We start from the raw sequence: 25,018 nt of genomic DNA, 5'->3' as shown, positions 1-25,018 counted from the left end.
CTCACATTCATCCCCTGTGCCCTGTCCCCGCTGCCACACAATACCCCCATCCTCTCACATTCACCCCCTGTGCCCTGTCCCCGCTGCCACACAATACCCCCATTCTCTCACATTCATCCCCTGTGCCCTGTCCCCGCTGCCACACAATACCCCCATCCTCTCACATTCATCCCCTGTGCCCTGTCCCCGCTGCCACACAATACCCCCATCCTCTCACATTCACCCCCTGTGCCCTGTCCCCGCTGCCACACAATACCCCCATTCTCTCACATTCATCCCCTGTGCCCTGTCCCCGCTGCCACACAATACCCCCATCCTCTCACATTCATCCCCTGTGCCCTGTCCCCGCTGCCACACAATACCCCCATCCTCTCACATTCACCCCCTGTGCCCTGTCCCCGCTGCCACACAATACCCCCATCCTCTCACATTCACCCCCTGTGCCCTGCCCCCGCTGTCACACAATACCCCCATCCTCTCACATTCACCCCCTGTGCCCTGTCCCAGCTGCCACACAATACCCCCATCCTTTCACATTCACCCCCTGTGCCCTGTCCCCGCTGCCACACAATACCCCCATCCTCTCACATTCACCCCCTGTGCCCTGTCCCCGCTGCCACACAATACCCCCATTCTCTCACATTCATCCCCTGTGCCCTGTCCCCGCTGCCACACAATACCCCCATCCTCTCACATTCATCCCCTGTGCCCTGTCCCCGCTGCCACACAATACCCCCATTCTCTCACATTCACCCCCTGTGCCCTGTCACCCTTGCCTCACAATACCCCCATCCTCTCACATTCACCCCACAGTGACCATGACATGCATAAGCTGAATTAATTTAATAAATTCCATCCACACTAACCCTGAAGGTTGCATGCAGCGACTGAGGCAGGACCAGGAAGTATCCAGTGTATGCACACAGAGGGCACTAGGACCCAGTGTGGCTGAGACAACCAGAGCCTGCTTGGCAGAAACTGCAGCTGCTGCCTGCCAGGAAGTAAAGGCCCCGTCACACTAAGCGACTTACCAGCGATCCCGACACCGATATGAAGGTGTCAGGATCGCTAGTAAGTCGCTATGTGATCGCTGGGAAACCAGGGGGAGAGTCTTGAGGAGATCATTTGCATATTCCCAGTGCCTTCTGGGATAAGTGAAGAGTCTCCGCGAGCTCAACGATCACTGGGTTTTGGCCGTTGCAGCTGAAAAGAGGAAATCGGAAAACCAGGGGAAGAGTCTTGAGGAGATTTTGGCTCATCTTTCATCGTTTTTAAGAAATCTCAAGATGGAAGAGGCCAGGAGCCATTTGGTGAGCTGCATTTCTTGCTACATGTTCACAGATTTACCAGTGGAAAAGCCAAACTTCACATGCCACAAATGCAAGCTTGTGTCCCTGTTGGAGGAAAAGTTGCAAAATCTCGAAGAGAGGTTGGCTACGTTGAAGATCATTAAGGAAGGTGAAGAGTTCTTGGACAGAGCAGAATTATCTCTTCATGTTACAGAAAGAGAAGAAATTCGATGTGCACCTGAAGAAACAGAGGAATGGAGACATGTGACCCAGAGAAGCAGGAGGATCAGGAGGCAGTCAGCACCCATACTGCTCAGGAACCAGTACCAGGCTCTCACGCAGGAAAACGATGAAGAAATACATCAGGATAAGACTTTGCCAACAAACAGCAACCTTGTACGCCTTCAGAGTCCTCCTGGATGGAGAAAGAAAAATGTTGTGAAGAAGAAACGGAGAGTGGTGGTCATGGGGGATTCCCTGTTGAGAGGAACAGAGGCCGCTATCTGCAGACCGGATATAGCTTCAAGAGAAACGTGCTGTCTTCCAGGTGCAAAAATTAAAGATGTGTCTGACAGGATATCAGGACTCTTCAGACCTACAGATGACTACCCATTCCTGCTACTACATGTGGGGACAAATGACACCGCAAGAAACGACCTGGAAACCATCTGCAGAGACTTTGAAGACTTAGGCAAGAAAGTGAAAGAACTGGGAGCGCAGGTGGTCTTCTCTTCCATCCTCCCAGTGGATGGCCATGGAACAAGGAGGTGGAATAAGATTCTGCAGGTGAACAACTGGCTACGTCGATGGTGCCGTCAGCAACGATTTGGATTTCTGGATCACGGAGTGAACTACTTATACGATGGACTACTTACTAGAGATGGGGTGCACCTTACGAAGACTGGAAAGCATGTATTTGGAAGTCGCCTTGCTACACTTGTAAGGAGAGCTTTAAACTAGAACAACATGGGAAGGGAAGCAAAAGACCAGAAAAAGCCATACACCTGACAAATGCTATTGAGAACTCTGCTAATAGAAGTGGAAAGGAAGAACAAAGACGAAAGAATCTAATTAATAAAAATATTGGAGAAAGAGAAACCAATCACAAACTAAAATGTTTCTATACTAATGCACAAAGCATGGGCAACAAACAAGGAGAATTGGAACTACTAACACAGGAAAAGAAATATGATGTCATTGGAATCACTGAAACTTGGTGGGACAATACACATGATTGGAATACAAGACTAGAAGGATACAACTTATTTGCAAGAAACAGACTTGATAAACGAGGAGGGGGTGTTGCATTGTATGTTAGAAACGCATATATCTGCACAGAGATTGAAGCTTCAGAGACTGGGAGTTCTGTGGAAACTGTTTGGGTAAGAATACAAGGACAGAACAATGGAAAGGACACCATTGTAGGCATTTACTACAGGCCGCCTGTGCAAGCTGAAGATATGGATGAACTCTTTATGCATCAAATGGCCAAGTTCTCCAAAAAATATGACATAGTTGTCATGGGAGATTTCAACTATCCAGACATTTGTTGGGAATCTCTCTCAGGCAAAACTAACAGGTCAAGGAAATTCTTATCCTCTCTTGCTGACAACTTTATCTTCCAAAAGGTAGGGGAGAAAACAAGGGGAACTGCTACCTTGGATCTAATCCTTATAAACAGGGAGGAAATGGTTGAGGAGGTAAAAGTGGCTGGAACCCTAGGAGGTAGCGACCATGCTATTTTAGAATTTTGGATAACTAGAGGCGGAAGACCTGTGAAGACTCAGACGTCAAGGTTAGATTTCAGAAAGGCAGATTTTAAGGGATTCAGAAAGATAATTGGAGGAATCCAATGGCTGGATATCCTTAAAGACAAAAATGTCCAGGAAGGATGGGAAATCTTGAAAAATGAAATTCTCAAAGCACAGTTGTTAACAATTCCGAAAAGAGGGAAGAATAGGAAGCATTTAAGGAAACCAGGATGGGTGAACACAGAACTTAAGCACATGCTAAAAAGGAAGAAAAAAATGTTTATAAAATGGAAAGAGGGAGGCATATCTAAAGAAGAATATAATGCTGTCTGCAGAATCTGCAGGGCACAAATCAGATTAGCTAAAGCTGAAAATGAATTGAGGCTTGCAAGAGATGTCAAAAGCAATAATAAAGGATTTTGGGGATATGTCAAAAGTAAAAGAAAAGTCAAAGATGCTATAGGATTTTTACAGGATGAAAATGATGAAATGGTAAGACAGGATGTTGAGAAGGCTGAACTTTTAAATTCCTATTTTGCATCTGTTTTCTCTCAGAAAGGAAATGTAACACCAACTGTTATTCACTGTCCTATTAAGGGAATAGAAGAATCCAGGATATCTATAAACAGAAAGATAGTGAGGAAACACTTAGCTAACCTAAATGAATTCAAGTCTCCAGGTCCAGATGAATTACACCCCAGAGTACTGAAGGAGATAGCAGAAGAAATTTCTGAACCACTCTCCATAATCTTTGAAAATTCTTGGAGAACAGGAGAAGTGCCAGAAGACTGGAGAAGAGCAAATGTTGTTCCTATCTTCAAAAAGGGGAAGAAGGTGGACCCAGGCAACTATAGGCCGGTGAGTCTGACTTCTATACCAGGAAAGATCTTTGAACAAATTATTAAACAACATGTAAGTCAATACCTGGATAAGAATGAAGTGATCAAACAGAGTCAGCATGGGTTTGTAACTAATAAGTCATGTCAGACTAACTTAATTTCCTTCTATGACGGTATCACTGATTGGGTGGATCAAGGAAATGCTGTAGATATAGTATATCTTGACTTCAGCAAAGCATTTGACAAAGTCTCTCATACAATCCTTATTGAAAAAATGACTAAGTATGGAATGGACAAGGCAACTGTTAGGTGGATTCATAGCTGGCTTAGTGATCGGACCCAAAGAGTGGTCGTAAATGGCTGCACATCCAGTTGGAAGAATGTCTCAAGTGGGGTACCACAGGGCTCTGTCCTGGGCCCTGTATTGTTCAACATCTTTATCAACGATTTAGATGAAGGAATTGAGGGTAAACTGATTAAATTTGCTGATGACACAAAGCTAGGAGGGATAGCTAATACTAGAGAAGAGAGAGAGAGGATTCAAAAAGATTTAAATAAACTGGAGAAGTGGGCAGTAACTAACAGAATGGTTTTTAACAGGGAGAAATGCAAAGTACTACATCTGGGCAATAAAAATGAAAAAAGCATATATAGAATGGGAGGAATAGGGCTAAGTGACAGCACATGTGAAAAAGACTTGGGTATACTAATAGATCACAGACTGAATATGAGTCAACAGTGTGATGCAGCAGCAAAAAAGGCAAATGCAGTTCTAGGATGTATTAACAGAAGCATACAGTCTAGATCACGTGAAGTCATTATTTCCCTCTACTCCTCTTTGGTCAGACCTCATCTGGAATATTGTGTCCAGTTTTGGGCACCACATTTTAAAAAAGACATCAACAAACTGGAGCAAGTTCAGAAAAGAGCGACCAGAATGGTGACCGGTCTGCAAACCCTGTCTTATGAGGAAAGGTTGCAGGATTTGGGAATGTTTAGTTTGCAAAAGAGAAGACTGAGAGGAGACTTAATTGCTGTCTACAAATATCTAAAGGGCTGTCACATTGTAGAAGGCTCAACTTTATTCTCATTTGCACAAGGAAAGACTAGAAGCAATGGGATGAAACTGAATGGGAGGAGACACAGATTAGATATTAGAAAAAACTTTTTGACAGTTAGAGTGATCAATGAGTGGAACAGGCTGCCACGAGAAGTGGTGAGTTCTCCTTCAATGGAAGTCTTCAAACAGAGGCTGGACAGACATCTGACTGGGATGATTTAGCGAATCCTGCTTTGAGCAGGGGGTTGGACCAGATGGCCCAGGAGGTCCCTTCCAACTCTACGATTCTATGATTCTATGGTGAGCTGTCACACAGACAGCTTCACCAGCGATCAGCACAGCGATGCCAAGCGCCCGGCATCGCTGGCCATCCTGTAAAAAATAGAATCAAAATAAAAAATATAGTTATTCTCACCTTCCGACGTCCCGTTCAGCCATCCTGCCTCTCTCCACGCTCCGGTCCCAGTGATCCTTTGCACGAATGACCGCGAGATGTCACGGTCTCGAGGGATAACAAAGTCTCGCGGTCATTCGTGCAAAGGATCACTGGGACCGGAGTGTGGAGAGAGGCGGGATGGCTGAACGGGACGTCGGAAGGTGAGAATAACTATATTTTTTATTTTGATTCTATTTTTTACACCTGATCGCTGGTCTCCCGCCTGTCACACGCAGCGATGCGTGCTGGCCAGTGGGAGACCAGCGACCAAAGAAACGTCCAGAGGTTTCTTCCAGCGATCAGCGATACCGGCAGGGGGGCCGCTCGCTGATCGCTGTCACACACAGTGATCTCGCTGGTGAGATCGCTGTTACGTCACAAAAGTTGTGACTCAGCAGCGATCTTGCTACCGAGATTGCTTAGTGAGACGGGGCCTTAACTCCTCCAGTGAGACTGCAGCACAGTACACTGCACAGACAGGCTCTGCAACCTGTTGCTGTGCCACTGAGTCTGTCAGACAGGGGAGCTAGCATTGTGCTGCTCTCTCCCTGACACCTCAGATACTGGCCATGTCTCCCAGTGGGCCCCTGCATGTGACTGGGCACGGGGCAACGGGCCCCTCTGCCCCCCCCAGTAGATAAGCTACTGTGCATTCATATTGTAATTATGTTTCCATATTGTAGATATGACCCCATCCAGGTCCCCATATTTAGATATGTCCCCATCCATTCCTCATGTTGTAGTTGTATCTCCATCTAGGTTCCCATATTGTAGTCATGTCCCTATGGCCAATTCATCCCCATCCTGGTATGCATGGCCCCCTCATCCCCATCCTGGTATGCATGGCCCCCTCATCCCCATCCTGGTATGCATGGCCCCCTCATCCCCATCCTGGTATGCATGGCTTCCTCAACCCTATCCTGGTATGCATGGCCACCTTATCCCTATGCTGGTATATATTGCCCCCATCAGAAAACATAAAAAAACCATAAATCATTACACTTACTTTCCCTGTGCTCCATTGCAATGACGTCTTGCGCTGCTTACAAGCAGAGGACAGCTGCCACAATACTCACTGCTCTTCACACCGAGACTACAGGAGTGGAGAGCATTAAATATTCATTGATATTTAAAAGGGCTCAGTAGACAGCTTCCTGCGGCTGGGCGACCACGTGTGCTCGCTACTTAAGGGAATGACTATTCGCTGCTTTCCACACCCATAGGCGTGGAGAGCAGTAAATATTCATTAACTTTAGTAGTGGGCACACATGATCGCCCGGCCGCCGCATGAAGCCGGCAGCTGCGCTTACTATGCCCACTATTAAAGAGAAATGAAAATTCACTGTTCTCCACTCCGATGCAGCGGGCACAGGGGTTAGCCATGGCAATCAGCTTCTGCCTCCTGTGACCAGCAGCTCCGCCACTGCCGCTCCCCCACCTCAGTGTGTACATAATTTCAATTGAATGTGCGTCTAAGGACACAAATCAGCTGAAATAAAATGCTGCTGTCGGCGGGACCCTGAATCGGGCAGGAATGCCAAAGGGTCTACAGTGCCTTGAGGGCTGCACCGCATGAAGCAGCCTCAGGGGCCGTATTCGGCCCGTGAGCCTCGTGTTTGAGACCCCTGGTCTAACCCATATCATCACCCAGTCTATGCAACTACCTGTGTCATTGCCCCCCCCCCCCAAAAACAAAATCTCTGTGCAAATATTTTTTATTTCATCTTCTTGGTAGCCCTAAAATCTGCACCAATATGAATTTGGGTTTGCTGGCCGATCCTACATTCTCCCATCCTCTTTGTGTAACACAGAGGCACTTTACACCAGTAGTCGTGACATTTACACATTCTGAAGGGTTAATTTCTTGCGGAAGGGAAGATGCAGCTCTTTGAGGACAAAGAATTCAGTTTGTCTGTGAAGATGGAAGGAAGAAGAGACGTCACCCCCCAGGCCAATATCATAATGGATGTTCTGACTATTCATGTATTACTCCCAGCGGCGGAGGAGGGGAGTGGTTGTTCCCCATCACTACATATCAGATCTCATTTGGATTGTTCTGCACTTTGAAATGTGTTCGCAGCCCCTGCAGCAGTGATGTCCCACCACACGCTTCGCGGCCTGACTGCTGCTGACCAAGCTTACAGCTGCTTAACCTCCTGGATGTAACAAGATTGGGCATTGTCAACTCATGGTGCCCGCAGGTGGTGAGGGCTCAGCGACAGTGCAGACTGGTAGTAAAATCACATCCGTATCAGTCGTCAAGACTTCTCCAGCCGAGTGTGAGATATGTGCTAACAATATATGGCGCTTTCCACCCTGATAGAGCTCAGAGGCTGATGGGGCCAGACAAGCGCAGCTCAGATCCAACTACTTCTCCCCATCCACCTCCTCATCTCTGTCTATCTATCCCTTATCTATCTATCCAATATCTATCTATCTTATCTATCTACAGTGGGTACGGAAAGTATTCAGACCCCTTTAAATTCTGTCTCTGAGCTCCTTGGCCAGTTCCTTTGACCTCATGATTCTCATTTGGTCTGACATGCACTGTGAGCTGTGAGGCCTTATATAGACAGGTGTGTGCCTTTACAAATCAAGTCCTGTCAGTTTAATTAAACACAGCAGGACTCCAATGGAGTAGAACCATCTCAAGGAGGATCACAAGGAAATGGACAGCATGTGACTTAAATATGAGTGTCTGAGCAAAGGGTCTGAATACTTATGACCATGTGATATTCCAGTTTTTCTTTTTTAAAAAATTTGTTTTGTTTTTCAGTCAAGATGGGGTGCAGAGTGTATATTAATGAGAAAAAAATGAACTTTTTTTAATTTACCAAATGGCTGCAATAAAACAGAGTGAAAAATTTAAAGGGGTCTGAATACTTTCCGTACCCACTGCATCTATCTAACCATCTATTATCTATCTGTCTATCTAATATCTAGCTATACAGTAGGGAAAAGCGAATTTAGTCAGCCACCAATTGTGCAAGTTCTCCCACTTATAAAGATGAGAGAGGCCTGTAATTGACATCATAGGTAGACCACAACTATGAGAGTCAAAATGAGAAAATAAATCCAGAAAATCACCTTGTCTGATTTCGCAAGATTTATTTAGCAAATTATGGTGGAAAATAAGTATTTGGTCATTAATAAAAGTTAATCTCAATATTTTGTTATATATCCTTTGTTGGCAATGACAGAGGTCAAATGTTTTCTGTAAGTCTTCACAAGGTTGGCACACACTGTTAGTGGTATGTTGGCCCATTCCTCCATGCAGATCTCCTCTAGAGCAGTGATGTTTTGGGCCTGTCGCTGGGTAACACGGATTTTCAAATCCCTCCAAAGGTTTTCTATGGGGTTGAGATCTGGAGACTGGCTAGGCCACTTCAGGATCTTCATATGCTTCTTACGAAGCCACTCCTTCATTGCCCTGGCGGTGTGCTTGGGATCATTACCATGCTGAAAGACTCATCCACATTTCATCTTCAATGTTTGTGCTGATGGAAAGAGGTTTGCACTCAAAATCTCACACTACATTGCCCCATTCATTCTTTCATGTACATGGATCAGTCGTCCTGGTCCCTTTGCATAGAAACAGCCCCAAAGCATGATGTTGCCACCCCCATGCTTCACAGTAGGTATGGTGTTCTTTGGATGCCACTCAGCATTCTGTCTCCTCCAGACACGACGAGTTTTGTTTCTACCAAACAGTTCTACTTTGGTTTCATCAGACCATATGACATTTTCCCAATACTCTTCTGGATAATCCAAATGCTATCATCTAATCCCTTTTCACCCTCCACACTTTCATTATAAGCGACCCCTGTCTACTTACCCCTTGTAGTTGTGTCCCCAAGGCCACGTTCACACATAGACTAAATGCTGCATTTCTTTCTGCTGCTTTTCATCCACATATTTCTGCAGCACCGAAATATGCTATAACAATCTTCTCTGATTATACCAGGTTTTTGCTAACCCATCTGAGAGCAGCATGATGTAGGGGCAGAGACCCTGATTCCAGAGATGTGTCACTTATTGGGCTGCTTGCTTCAGTTTTGATAAAGTCACTGTTTATTCTGCTGCAGATCTAGCAGTTCTCAAATGCTGATCTCTGTATAAATCCACCCCCCATCACTGGCTGCTTTCTGTGTACATATGTAGAAAGCTGGCAATCAGTGGTGTGGGTGGGATTATACAGAGGTCATAAATATGGCAGGTTTACTAGTGCTATAGTAATAATCTCTTGCTGATATAACTCTGATTTTATTAAAACTTCAACAAGCTGCCCAGTGAGTGATACACGACTGGAGTCAGGGTCTTTGTTTCTATATCATGCTGCTCTCAGATTTGATGGTAAGAACCTGGTGAGAGATTCCATTTAAGGTATTTGCATATGGAATGATCTTCTACAGATTTTATTCATCAAAATCAGTAGATTCTGCAGAAGATTGCATTAAAAATCCACAGTGAAGATCTGCAGCATAAATTGATATGAGGTTTATTTGAAGTTCAATGTTTTCTTCAGCATATGGATGAGATCTCTTAAAATGCTGGTGCTTTAATATACAGTGGATTTCCACCACTCCCCCTGTTATGTTTCTGCCCCATGTGCAGCTCACTTGTTTAGTTGAAGTTTTTTGTTTTACATGTTGTAGACAATAAGTGTGCAGATTGGTGCGGCTCTGGGTCTTTATTTCCCAATGATTGCTCAAAAGATCTGTAAAAAAGCACAGCTCAGGAGGCCAGAGCACACAGCTCAGTAGGGAGGAGAGCACAGCTCAGGAGGGAGGAGAGCACAGCTCAGGAGGGAGGAGAGCACAGCTCAGGAGGCCGGAGCGCACAGCTCAGGAGGGAGGAGAGCACAGCTCAGGAGGGAGGAGAGCACAGCTCAGGAGGCCGGAGCGCACAGCTCAGGAGGGAGGAGAGCACAGCTCAGGAGGGAGGAGAGCACAGCTCAGGAGGCCAGAGAGCACAGCTCAGGAGGGAGGAGAGCACAGCTCAGGAGGGAGGAGAGCACAGCTCAGGAGGGAGGAGCGCACAGCTCAGGAGGGAGGAGCGCACAGCTCAGGAGGGAGGAGGGCACAGCTCAGGAGGGAGGAGAGCACAGCTCAGGAGGCCGGAACACACAGCTCAGGAGGGAGGAGAGCACAGCTCAGGAGGCCAGAGCGCACATCTCAGGAGGCAGGAGCACACATCTCAGGAGGCATATGTGCACATCCCAGAAGGGAGGAGTGCACGTCTCAGGAGGCAGGAGCGCACATCCCAGGAGGCAGGAGCGCACGTCTCAGGAGGCAGGGGTGCACATCTCAGGAGACAGTAGCGCACATCTCAGGAGGCAGGAGCGCACATCTCAGGAGGTAGAAGCGCACAGCTCAGGAGGCAGACGTGCACAACTCAGGAGGCAGACGTGCACAGCTCAGGAAGCAGACGTGCACAGCTCAGGAGGCAGACGTGCACAGCTCAGGAGGCAGACGTGCACAGCTCAGGAGGCAGACGTGCACAGCTCAGGAGGCAGACCTGCACAGCTCAGGAGGCAGACTTGCACATCTCAGAAGGCAGGAGCGCACGTCTCAAGAGGCAGGAGCGCACATCTCAAGAGGCAGGAGCGCACATCTCAGAAGACAGGAGCGCACGTCTCAGGAGGCAGGAGCGCACATCTCAGAAGGCAGGAGCGCACGTCTCAGAAGGCAGGAGCGCACGTCTCAGGAGGCAGGAGCGCACGTCTCAGAAGGCAGGAGCGCACGTCTCAGGAGGCAAGAGCGCACGTCTCAGGAGGCAGGAGTGCACAGCTCAGGAGGCCGGAGCGCACAGCTCAGGAGACAGTAGTGCACAGCTCAGGAGGCAGGAGTGCACGTCTCAGAAGGCAGGAGCGCACATCTCAGGAGATAGGAGTGCACAGCTCAGAATGCTGGAGCGTACAGCTCAGGAGATAGTAGTGCACCGCTCAGGAGGCAGGAGCGCACAGCTTTGAAGGCATGAGCGTGCAACTCAGGAAAGTGAAAACCTCCTGGACTTCCAAAAGAGCTTGGAAATACAGAGATGGCACTGTGGATTCCTACAATCTATTCTAAATCAGCACTATTAGAAGATTTTCTGTACATGGTGCTGGGATGCCCCGCCAATGTGATGGATCCCTGGCCCACATTCATGGGAGATAAATAGAGATTTAAAGGGAACTTGTCACCTGAAAAAATGCTTTTAACCTGCAGATATGGGGTTAAACTGCAGGTTAATAAAGTTGAGAAGCTGCCCGGTGCCCACACTAAGGCTATGTGCACACGCAGTTTGAGGTCCTGCAGATTTTTCCGTGTGGATTTGGAAAAACCCGCAGGTAAATTCTCAGGTCAAAAGACCTGCGGTTTACCTGCGGATTAGCCTGCGGTTTAGCCCTGCTCTACAATGGAGAAGGTGTGAAACCGCTGTGAAATCCGCACAAAGAATTGACATGCTATGGATTTGAACCCGCAGCAAATCCGTGCGTAAAAATCCGCAGCCTGTGTACAGCGTTTTTCAGTTTACCATTTAAAAAAATGATACTGTACAATGCACCTAAATCTGCTGTGGAGCCGCAGAGCCTGAAACGCTGCGGATCCCCAGCAGAATCCGCACCGTGTGCACATAGCCTTAGAGCCCCGTTGCTGGGATGAAATTAATTTTATTCCCCCGACTGCATTCTGGTTTCAGACATGGGGGTGGATCCGGCACGGGTTCAGTCATTGCTCTGTTTATAGTGAGCGGCAGCTATAACCGCGCCCTCTGGCACTGACTGACATCTGGCCCTAATGCTGAGCTGCTGTCATTCAATGCGGTGGGGGGCACAGTTACAGCTGCCACTCTCTATACACAGAGTGGTGGCTAATCCATGTTGGTGCCGCCCCCGTGATTGTACCATTGCCGTCCCCGTGACTGAAGATAGGGCACTGATGGGGAAAATATAGTTCATTTTTTCCCGGCAGCATGGGTCTAAGTGCCAGCGCCATGCAGATTCCCAACACTATTAACTTGCAGATTAACCCCATATCTGCAAGCTAATAGCGGATTTTCAGGTGACAGGTGCCCTTTAAAGAAGCATGGCATTTAAAAAAGGGAAGTGGTTATGCAAAAGATTATCACACACCGCTCTATGGAATTTCCTTTAGGACGGCTTCAAAGAAAAATATGCTCTTGACTTATCTAAAAAGAACCTTCCAGCTTTGCCTATAAGTGATCAGTATGTAGCCTAATTTCCCCACTAATTGCATCATGATATATAGTTCAAGTAATAAATTCCTTCCTTCCTTGAGTCCATAAGTACATGGGAAATATCCCTCTTCGACTCCAAGTATGTCATTGCATTAAAGAAGAGCTGCCTGTGACCAGCGGTAACCTAAATGATGTCATCGCCGGTCACACGCAGCCGTGTTCTCACACTCAGCTCAGTGTGCTCCTGCTGGCATGGTGAGAGGTTGCATCACTGATGTGACCACTCTCCAAACCTTCTGGATCATTGTGGGACATGGACATTAATGGATAATCGGTGGAAAGGTGAGTATAACTTTATTTTTTTATTTTATTTTTTGGTGAATAAATGGGTAAAATAAGGTTGGGGAGTGTTTATTTCAATTATAGGACTTTACTCTGTGTCTTTTATTAAATTTGACTGTGGGGTTAGTAATGGGGGTAGGTTATAGATGACTGTCTCCATTACTAACCCCTGGGCTTGATGTCAGCCAACATAAAACAGCTGACATAAACCCCAAAACTATTATCGTACTTGCCACCGCACCAGGGCAAGTGGGAAGAGCCCTAATTGGTGCATCTAAGAATGTACCATTTCTGGGGCAGCTGAGGCTGATGTTCTTAGTCTGGGAGGATGCCATGACCCCTTCCTAGGCTATTAATATCAGCCCACAGCTGTCTGTTTAGCCTTTGCTGGTTAGTAGTGATGAGCGACTATACTCGTTGCTCGGGTTAACTAGAGCATGCTCGGGTGTCCGCCGAGTATTTTGGCATGCTCGGAGATTTAGTTCTCGTCGTCTTATCTGAGTTGCGACTTGTAGACAGCTTGAATACATGTGTGGAATGCCTGTTAGGGAATTCCCACATCTATTCAGCCTGTCTACAAGTCACAAATCATGCAGATAAGACAACGAAAACTAAATCTCCGAGCACGCCAAAATACTTGGAGGACACCTGAGCATGCTCGGGAAAACCTGAGCAACAAGTATACTCGCTCATCACTACTGGTTAGTAAATATAGGGGGGACAAAGCCAGACACTTTGCATCACACTTATATATGTGTGACTGACGTCCTATGCAAGCCTTATCTATGTGCATTTTTCCTACTAGGCAGCCAACGCCAGCTGCATCCTGCTATATGTGCATTTGTCATCAGACAGGGTTCTGGTAAGGCCATATCTTGTTGTGTGAGTTTTTTTGAATTCTTTCTATGTTAGCTGTTTTGATATTAGTGTTAGGGACCTGCAATATCATGAGGATCCTTGACGTTGGCTTGCAGGCTATATCTATTTTGGCCAAAGTATTAACCAATACCTCATTTAATGTACTCATTGTATGCATTAATTTTTTTGCACTTATCATATCATTTTTTGCAGGATGCAGTCTGGCCTCTTATTGTTGGCTTGGTCTATTGGGGCGTCTGTCACTGTGTGTTGCATATTTTAGTGCTGTAGCAGCCCGCCTGCTAATACTATGGGCGTCATTAATAGGTTGCAAGCCAGACACCTTGCATCACACTTATATATGTGTGACTGACGTCCTATGCAAGCCTTATCTACGTATGTGCATTTTTCCTACTAGGCAGCCAACCCCACCATGGTTTGTAAGGTGTGGGGTGGCTGTTTTTATCAGTAGTTTGCACCTGAGCTGCCCCTTGCCTCTATTAGTGGAGGCCAGCTGCATCCTGCTATATGTGCATTTGTCATCAGATAAGGTTCTGGTAAGGCCATATCTTGTTGTGTGAGTTTTTTTAAATGTAGGGGGGACCCCATATCATTTTTTTCGGGGTCATCTGTATAATAATCAGTAAAGCAAACAGCTATGAGCTGATATTAATAGCCTGGGAACTTTTATGGCTATTGCCCCCTTTCCAGAATATTAACATCAGCCCCAGCTGTTGGTTTTCCTTTGGCTGGTTTGAAAAATGATAATGAACTCCACGCCATTTAAAAAAAAATATTATTTAATATGTGCTAGACAAAGATGGTGGCCACTGACTACAAGTATCATCAGTCTTGCCTTGTCTCGCTGATTGCAGGGAGACCTGGCAACCATGATGACTGTTGTAGTTAGCATTAGACACAGACTGTGGCAGGGCTGCTCACTACAACTGTCATCAGGCTCGACTGGTCTCGCTGATTGAAGAGGGAGCAGGCGACAATAATGACAGTAGTATTCAGTACCCAGCGCCTGGGAAAAACACGAACTTTACTGCTTTTTCCCAGGCACCGGTACGTATCACACTGATGACACATGGATGTGATCCATGTGTCTTCAATGTCCACGTGTGTGGGATGTTTTGCTGCTCATGCTGCTGATAAAACAGTACTGACGTGCGCAGACCCATTTGGGCTTTGAAAAAGATCTGTGTAAGATCGAAACGCGTCACTTGTACCATTGTATGCACACTGCTTATGGAGTTTTTACCGCACTGGAAGGAAAGACACGTGTCTAATTCACATTCTCCTCCCTGGAGTGCTAAACTGGTTGACAGCCAATTCTCCTGGTACATGAGGCTTCCAGAGATGTCTACACCATGCACCATTAGCACTTGCCAGTCCCTGCTCCTCAGCTGCTGCCACTTCTGCTCACATGTAGTTAACCTGTTAGCCATTTTTATGTCCATATGGTTGGGGACCATATGTGGCCCATGGGCTGGTTGTACATCTCTGATCTGCAGGTTTGTTGCAATGTATCACTTCTATCTAGAATGTATTCATTCACTGACATTAAGCATAGATCTTGAAAATGGAGAACATATACATCTTATTTTCTTATAGATGATTATATATACTGGACTATTGGGTTTTGTAAGCCCTGCACAAAAATTGGTATTCCGAGGGGGTGGATACGTTACCGGGAGGATACGTGAGTCCTGTAGGGATAGGCATTCCTTTGGTGGGGCAGCTTGGCCACTATGGACTTTGTTGCCCATACTGTGCTATACACTTGCGGACACAGAACATGGCCCCATGCAGGAACAATACATGGGCCCTTTGCAGTCCAATGCTTCATCATAATGCACAATTCCTCCTGCTTTGGAGATGGTATTGGCCCCTTACCTCTTGGGCCCCTATGTGGCTTCCCAGGTTGCATCAATGATATGTCTGCTCCTGGTGCTATCGATTGGCCCTATCGGTCTGTGACTGAGGGGAGCTTGCGCTTGAAGTGCATTATGAGATGGTCTATATGTGGGTATCGCGCCCCCCTATTACACGGATCACGTCTATTTCTAGTTTTAATTTCTCTCATTAGTAATCTATCATCGTTAACTGTTATCACTGCCGATGGTGAAACATTTGCCAATTTGACGCCAGTTACAGCCAATTATGACGCTCGGCTGATGGTAATTGAAACTGATTATTCCGTTTTATAATATAAATTACGCTAAAAGTTCAGTCTGCTTTAAATAGAGCTATTACATTTCCAGGGGGTTGGATTTCTGCATTCATTAAGGGGACTTTATATGGCAGAACAAAATGTTCTGAATGACAGAGTCCATGATGGATGATCGGAGCCTGAATACAACCAGGATCTATATTTCTAGAGGGATTGATAAGGACAAGGAAAGAGTGCCATACCTGTTAGCAGGTTGTGTCTGGTATTGCAACTCATTTTCATTGAAGTGACTATCCCTGAAACACCACTCATGATCTATGGACAGATGTGGCACTGCTTTTCAAAGAAAGAACCCATGTTTTACTAATCCTATATTCCCTGCTCCAAAGGGGTTGTATAGTATACAAAACCCAGAGAATGATCTTCTGTTTAGATCCCTATTAGCTAGAGAGGAGAGAGGTTACAATGCAGCATGTCTGTACAATACACAGAAATCCTAATGATTTTAATGGGCACCATGTAATACTTTATTTCTCCTGTTGGGGTGCTGCAGGGAAAATGATAAGTTAGTGACAGGTTACAGCTGATATTCATTTTGATGGGCTCCATGTAATACTCCATGTCACCTGTGGTGGCTCAGCAGATAAATTGAATACTTCTTGACAGTATTAGTAAATTATAGAAAAAAATGGAAAAAAGGGGATCTCTGTTTCTGACTCCCAAACTTCAGCTAGAGAGATGTTACAAAGAACATCTCTCACTCCGGAGAATCCAATATACCTGTACATTACACAGAAATTCTACTGATTTCAATGAACATGATGTAACACTTTATTTCACCTGTGGAGGCGCTGCAGGAAATTGAATGCGTCAGCTCTCTAACAAATGTCTAACAAACAGATAAAGTTGCTTGGGTGATCAGTAGGGGTTCTCCACTTTGTTCAATGACTTTTTATTACGAGTCCCTAAAACTGATCATAGGGTGCCCTGTGGATGCTGATCATTTTCCTACAGCGCCTCTGCAGGGAGAATTAAGTATTACAACATGCCATTAAAAATCAATTAACTGTTTGTGAAACAAATTAATGTACCTGGTCCTTTGGTGACACAAAAATTCTCTGTAGTCTCTCTTTGCTTTCCAGAAAACAAGGTGGAACCGCCCTGTTGTATAATCAATTAGTAAAATAATGTGTTTAAAAAAATGAACAAGTTTAAAGTTTTTTTTTAGTTAATGATGAAATCTTCAGAAGAGCCACTAGGTGTCATAATGACATAAATCTCACATCTAGGTAGACAACAAGTGTGCTTGTGTAGTTTGACACCTGGGGATGCAGAGGTAGTAGTCACACCCAGACCCAAAGGCCTGGACTCCAGTATTATTAATTAGACATGGCAGATGGGGGCAAGATGTATAAGTTATAACCCTTTCCCCCTCCACATGATATTTATCATCTTTATGTCCCAGGTAAACCACTGCTTCCCCTATAGCTTCACCCCTGATGGGGCCCTATTACATATTCCTGTATTCAGTAGACAATAATTAAAAGAATAAAAAAGGTATATGCTGATAATGATGCTAAAGCCCACGGTGATCAGTTGTGATCTTTGCGAAAACCCAACAGCAGATGTTTAATTTCTCTGCAGCACCTCCACAGGTGAAATGAAGCATTACATTAAGACCAATGGACTGTCATTGTACTAGAGAAACATGTTAGGTCCTCCAGAGTTCAGGACAATATTTGTGGCCACTTTCTACTTTGGTCCTGAATTGGGACCTGAATCTTGTTTAATAACTCAAGATTCTAGACTCCCATTTAAATAATAACCTTCATTTTCATTTTTTATTTAATGAATCCCTAGAATACATGAAAGTAAGCAATTTTGTAATATATCTTATCAAAAAAATCTCCTTCTCAACCTGAAAATACGGAGAAAAAATGAGTTTACCATATACAATGAAAAATAATTATTTATTAATACAAAAATTCATCAATTACATAAATAGTAAAATGTACAATAACATTTATCATATGTCAATTAGTATGTATGGATACACATGATCCACAAGACTGATGGCCACAGACTATGAGCAAAACATAATAGCAGGACAGGGCAAAAAATAACCTATGTCAAACCAATGGTGATAGAAAGAGTTAATGTAAACATCAGGCAGCTGATTCACTCAGTATCAGGTGGCTCATATAGCCAACGATGCAGTGCAATGGTATGCTGAACAAGTGCCCCGAAATCATAAACATCACCAGGTTGTCAATAATGAATGTATATGTATACGTATGCAAAGACCGCTACATGACTAAGTAAAGAATGAAGAGGTTAATTACCCATGGTGACTGCCCGTGCAGTGACCACGTTCCCCAACGCACGTTTCGCTTGATATTTTGTTGCTTCCTCATTGTATATGGTAAACTCATTTTTTCTCTGTATTTTCTGATATGTATCTTTGAGTTTATATACATGAAATTTTCTTGACTTTGTGCTGGAACTTTTCATGTTCTTCTCAACCCGGGTTAAGTTTACACTCTCAATTCAAGGGTAAAATCTGTATTCAGTCAAGACAGATGATCACATTACTGAGTTAAGAGATGACAGTTGGTGCTTATAACATTCTATGGAGGAGGGAGGAGCTAGGGGCAGAAACAGACAGTATGCTGCAAGTTCTCCTGAAATGACAGTTACACTTTAACTTTTGCCATAGATTTAAATTATAACAGGAGAACTTGCAACAGGATATCTATCTCTAGCTCCTCCCTCCTCATTTCCCCTCCCCTCTTCATAGAACTTTATGAGCACCAACTGTCATCTCCTATCTCAGTAATGGGAAAATACGTCTTCACTGAAAATAGATTTTACAGCTTTTGCCCATGAATAAAGAGTAAAAGATCAATCCAGAAAAAGAGAGAAAGAAGCAGATTTCTCTGAGAAGATGTATTACAAAGTTGCCTATTTTCATGTGTACCGTTGAGTTATAAAATAAAAATTAAAACAACGATTACTCTTTAAACTTCAGGCACTGTTGAGAACCTTCTTGTCTTCTCTCAGGCTCCGGACGGCTAAGGCTTTCAGTTCTCGCCGAGGATAGACTACAGATGAAATGGAGAGAGGCAGAAGGACTTAGCAATGGATACAAGGTCCTAGTTAAACCTCTGACAGGTTAGTTTATGAAGATTGATGGATCTTCTCCCCTCATAATTTGTAACCAACAAGACTAAAGCCTAGTCTTTTATTTCAGGGGACCCAGAGCAGGAGGTAATGCTGAAAACCAAGACCGCAAAAGTGACTGTAGGTGGCCTGGACCCTGGAAAGGAATATATACTGCAGATACATGTGATCCAGGGGGAGAACAACACTCTGATAGCCAAGAAGAGATTTGTCAGTGAGTAATCTGCACAGGCCCTCAAGAATCATCACTGTCTTTATTAATACATACAACTCAAAAAGTTTTCAAAGGAATTGTACAAGATTTAAAAAACATGGCTACTTTCTTCTAGAAACTGTTTCATAGCTGTCCACAGATGTGGTATTGTATCTGACTGGACCTTTAAAGTAAAAGGAATTGAGCTGCAATACCAAACATAACCTGTTGACAGGTGTGGCACTGTTTTGTAAAGTAAGATATCATATTTTCTAATTCTGCTCAAAAAATAAATCTTCAGTGAGGAAGATGATTTGCAGAAAGTTGTTATGTGTTTGAGACTCTGAAAAATATTAAAAGTTGAGAGTCCTCAGTAGTTGATACTTTTTAATGGCTAACTGAAAAGATGCTAACAAATGCCAAGCTTTCCAGACTACTCAGATCTCTTCATTATAATGAAATCTTTCTATTTGTTACCATCTTTTCAGCTAGCCAGTAAAAGGCATCTCCCAATGAGGACTATTAATTTTACATATTTTTCTATCTATTGGTTAACACGGTACAAAGTGGTTTCATGTTTCAGACTCTGAGGAACGTTCAGGAACAAGGTTAGCTCAGGGTTCAATTTTAAATAGTTTAGATTTCTCAGAAATGTCAGAACTGATCCTGGTGCTGTGTCCATTATCTGATGTAGTAGACGATTTGAAAGCCCAAGTCAAGAATGAGAAAAAGAAGCCAGAAGTAACAACTCTGAGGACTCCTGAGATGAACTCTCCTCCACCTGTAGGGAGCAGCACACCTGAGACAGGTTTGTGATGTGGAGGGGGTGTCAAAAATAGGTTTCTTCATTTATCTCTCTTCTATATGATCCACTTTTTTTCCTTTCCTCTCCTGTTATCTACCCTCTCCACCGTTTCTTCTACAATCTTCCCCTTTCCTTCTTTTTCCTACTCTTCTCTTCTTTTTTCCTTTTTTTTTTAATCTCTGGCCTCTTCTCTCCTTTTCTCTCTCCTGTGTTTTCCTTTCCACTCTTTTTCTCTCTTTTATTCTCTATCCTTCATTTTAACTGCTCCCCTTCTGCCTTCTTTTTTTCTCATTTGCTTATCTTCTCTTTTTTTAGTCTGTTTTTGTTACTTCCCTTTGTTCTTTATCTTTCTAATCTCTTCACTTTTCTTTGCCCTCCTCTCTTCTTGTGTCTCTACTGTATTTTTTTCCCCATTTTCTTGTCCTCTATTTTTCCTTCTTTTCTTCTGTTTACCATATTTTCTCCACTCATTTATTTTCTTTTCCTTTGCTCATCTCTTCTTATTCCTCTACATTTCTCTATTTTCCTCTACTCTTGTTTCCTCCCATTATCTTATATTTGTTATCTTGGCATTTTTCCTTTGCTCATTTCCTTTCTTGTCTTTTACTGCATTTCCTTTATTACTTTTTTTGTCTTTGTTTCTCTGTTCTTTCTTTCTTTCTTTCTTTCTTTCTTTCTTTCTTTCTTTCTTTCTCGCACTGACTTGTGTATGCTTCTCTTTTACACGTTCCTTTATCTTACATCTTCCCATTTCTTTCTTTCCCATTTCCCAAGCCAACTGACATTGGGTGGTTTTAACCCTATAAATATGTTGTCTCCTAGTCCAAATTTATTTCTCCCTATAGATAGAGCAACTGTCAGTGATCTTCTGGTCACCCAAAGTACCAAAGCACAGGATACTGACACAAAGAGTTCTAACCCTCTGAGTACGACCATGGTTCCCAAACTTACTCAGAAGATTTCCTCCAAGATGGAAAGAGAAGTTTCTGCGACACTAGGTGCTCCACGAAGAGGTGATAAAGACATGCATGCACAGCCCGACAGTCAATCAGAGGTCATTACTTTCCCTGAATGAATTGTCTTCTCCTCTCTCTTCAGCATCAATGCACAACTGTGACACAACTCTCGAGTGGGACATCATTTTACTGGTGGACAGTTCTTGGAGTGTAGGACGTACAAACTTCAGACTTGTGAAAAACTTCCTGTGGGGAATAGTCAGCCCCCTCCACATTTCACGGGACAAGATTCGCATTGGTACTGTGACTTTTATGTTACTCTATGGGATTAAAAGCATCACTTAAAAATGGGTGAATGGTGACCAAGTGCTTAGGGACAACAATTGTTGAAAAATGGGTATTGCTATATAGGTAGGGAGTAGAGAAAAAGTTAAAGGTCCAGGTTATGTAAGAGAGTGATACGGAACTCAAAAGGAAAGGTTTTGGAGAAAAAACATAAAGGCTATGTGGGGCCACTGTTCTTTATGGAGGACTTTGTGGGTTCTATTATTCTGTATGGAGGACTATGTGAGGCCCATTATACTGTAATGAAGGCAATGTGGGACCCATAATACTATATGGAAGGCTATGTAAAGCCCATTTTTCTGTTTGAAGCACTATGTGGGGTCATTATTCTATATGGATGACTATGTAGGACCCATAATACTGTATGGAGGACTATGTGGGACCCATTACTATGTATGGAGGACTATGCGGGGCACATAATTCTATATGGAGGACTATGTGGGGCACATTATTCTGTATGGGGGACTATGTGGGACCATTATACCGTACAGAGGACTATGTAGGGACCAAAGTACTGCATGGAGGTCTATATGGGGCCATTATTCTGTATGGAGGACTTTGTGGAGCCATTATTCCGTATGGAGGACTTTGAGTGGCCCAATATACAGCATGAAGGACTCTGTGGGGCCAATTATTCTGCATGGAGAACTATGTAGGACCCATTATACAGTATGGAGGACTATGTGGGGCCCATTATTCAGTATGAAGGACTGTGTTTGGCCCATTATTCAGTATGGAGGACTATGTCGGGCCATTATTCTGCATGGAGGACTTTGAGGTGCCCATTATACAGTTCGAAGAATTCTGTGGTGCCCAATATTCTGTATCGAGAATTATGTGGGGCTGATAATACTGTAAGGAGGGCTATGTGTGGCCATTATTCTATATATAGGACTATGTGGTGCCATTATTCTGTATGGAGGACTATGTGGGGCCCATTATACAGTATGGAGGACTATGTAGGACCATTATACTATATAGAGGACTATGTAGGGCCTAAAATACTGCATGGAGTACAATGTGAGGCCATTATTCTATATGGAGGACTATGGGGGCCCATTATACTATGTTTAGGACTATGTGGGGCCATTATTCTGTATAGAGGACTATGTGGGGTCCATTAAACTATATGGAGGACTATGTGGGGTCATAATTCACTATGAAGGACTCTGTAGGACCCATTATTCTGTATGGAGAACTATGTTTGGCCGATTATACAGTATGGATGACTATACAGGTCCCATAATACTGTATAGAGAAATATAAAGGGCTATTATTGTATATGGATGACTGTGAAGCCCATTATTATGTATGAGGACTATGTGGACCCATTATTTTGTATGGATGACTATGTGAGGCACATTATTATGTACGTAGGATTATGTGGAGTTCATTATTCTTTATGGAGGACTATGTGGGGCACATTATACAGTGTGGAGGACTACGTGGGGGCATTATGATTATGTGGGGCACTTTATACTGTATGGAGGACTATGTGGGGCCCAACATACTGCATGGAGGGCTAGGGCATAAAACTGTGTTGAGGTCACCCTCCTTTGTCACGGGAGTTGAGGGGGGTACAGTAGGTTCATCATACCGTGCATGTGGAGAGTACTGTGGAGAAATTCACTGTGGGGGAATCGTATTGTGTTTGGCGCAATGAAAGGACAATCTATGGGCTTTAATAGGAGGAAATTACTTTGTAAGGGCTGTAGAGTTGTGAGATTTGCTCTTCTGTGACTCCACCAAATATTAACCCTTTTTTGGCGGGGGGGAGGGCTCAAATATAACTTCTCCTATGAGGCTTCATGATTTCTATGTATGCCCCTGCCCGCAAGGGAATACCCAGTGATCCAGTCATGTGCTCTGACTTAAGGTCTATTAATTAAAATGTACTTTGTCCGTGGGGCAACCCTTTTTTGTTTGTTTCTATATGTAAAGATTCATCTTTATTTTTGATGATTAGGAAAAACTTCCACAATTGTAGATTTTTTTTTTTTCATAAATAGTAATGTTGAACCGAAACTTTGTTAAATTTTTTTTTATTTTGGCCCTTTGTATATTTGAGTTTGACATCCGTCAATGCTTTGCAAAACTAATACAAATCCATGAGTGCTACTGTTCCTGATTCTGTCAGCACTCTGCTCTCCCCTATATTCTCTGTGTAACAAAGATAGCTGCAGTGAAGAGGTTATACACAGACGTACATAGTGTGAAGAGGGGAGAATGTATCTAGAGTCTCAGAGAGGGAAGAAAAACTTGTCTGTAGAAGAGGAGGATGGAAAGCACATGACGTTGAAATAAGTGCAGGATAGATGATGTGCTGAAATATTATCTAATGGACATATAAGCACCCTGGATACACACAGACTTCTCATCCACCCAATATTACTTTGAGAGATACTCGAACAAGAGAAACTTGGATCAGACTGTAAATTACATATCAGGGCATCTGAAAATGAATGAAGGATTGAATTGAACACAGATTTGGATATCTGAACAGTACCTAATATATGCACCAATGATTTACATGTATTTGTGACCTTCATCTCTAGGCCTTTCTCAGTACAGCAGAGAACCACAGACTGAGTGGGATCTGAACACATTTTCTTCTAAAACTGAAGTCTTAGACGCCATAAAGAGAGTGAAATACAAAGGAGGGAACACATTTACTGGTACGCAATGGATGATTTTTAAATTGCGCCAAGGTCTCGGCCCGTAATAACACGCATGTTTGCTGTATGACTAGGCATGGCTCTCATCCACGTCTTGGAGGAAAATCTCAGAGAGGCCTCTGGTGCCCGACCCTCGGCAGGGAAGGTGTTAATCCTGTTAACAGATGGAAAGTCACAAGATGACGCAATTACATTTTCTAAAAGTCTCAAACAATCAGGAATCTACATATTTGCTATTGGTAAGGATACATAGAGGCGCCAGATCGTCAACTGTCAATGTCAAATAACCATTAAAAAAGGCATCTGGATATTTTGGATTTGTAGGGGTTAAGAACGCAGATGAGTCTGAACTGAGAGAAATAGCTTCTGAGCCAACAGAGCTGACTCTACACATGGTCCCTGACTTCCCAATGCTTAGCTCCTTGGTGGGAGATGTGTCTCGAGCTCTCTGCATGAGACTGAAGATGAAGAGGAGGGAAGCAGATCTCGGTAAGATGTCTGGGAGGAGACTGGACCATAGTAATGACCTTTGCTGATACTTGTCCTTCTGTAACAGGATCCTGGCATATTGCTGGACCACATTCGGTTGACCATCATCCCAGCCCTACACATTTAGTGGTCTCAGATGTAACCGCTAAGAGCATGCGGGTCTCCTGGACTCCTCCTCAGCAGCCTGTCAGGAAATTTCGTATAGTTTACTATCCATCCCGAGGAGGGACCCCTCAAGAGGTGGGACCACTTATTAACAGGGTTATCCTTTACATCTTTTACCAGAAACAGCGCCACACCTGTAAATGGGTTGTGTCAGGTATTTCAACTTTGCTCCATTAAAGTATATAAGGCTGAGCTGCAAAATCAAACACAACCTGTGGGCAGATCAGGATCAAAACTGCCCTAATACTTGTTAAATCATGGTACCAAAAACCAGTAC

At 44.0% G+C, this 25,018-nt stretch overlaps 1 protein-coding gene across 1 annotated transcript in view; it reads left to right on the top strand.

Moving 5' to 3' along the window:
* COL20A1 (collagen type XX alpha 1 chain) overlaps nt 1-25,018 on the top strand; it is a 206,061-nt gene that overhangs the window by 24,094 nt on the left and 156,949 nt on the right. Inside the window, exons 3-11 of the mRNA XM_073580897.1 lie at nt 18,994-19,104; nt 19,184-19,327; nt 20,001-20,114; nt 20,957-21,124; nt 21,210-21,365; nt 23,968-24,087; nt 24,162-24,326; nt 24,412-24,576; nt 24,644-24,816. Of these exons, the coding sequence (XP_073436998.1) occupies nt 18,994-19,104; nt 19,184-19,327; nt 20,001-20,114; nt 20,957-21,124; nt 21,210-21,365; nt 23,968-24,087; nt 24,162-24,326; nt 24,412-24,576; nt 24,644-24,816 (1,316 nt within the window). The remainder of the gene's footprint in view (nt 1-18,993; nt 19,105-19,183; nt 19,328-20,000; nt 20,115-20,956; nt 21,125-21,209; nt 21,366-23,967; nt 24,088-24,161; nt 24,327-24,411; nt 24,577-24,643; nt 24,817-25,018) is intronic.

This window comes from Dendrobates tinctorius, unplaced genomic scaffold (assembly GCF_039654945.1).
Source record: "Dendrobates tinctorius isolate UK_male_01 unplaced genomic scaffold, ASM3965494v1 ptg000065l, whole genome shotgun sequence".
NCBI classification, from domain to species: domain Eukaryota; kingdom Metazoa; phylum Chordata; class Amphibia; order Anura; family Dendrobatidae; genus Dendrobates; species Dendrobates tinctorius.
Note: the sequence above shows the minus strand (reverse complement) of the source record. Positions and strands in the feature narration are given on the sequence as shown.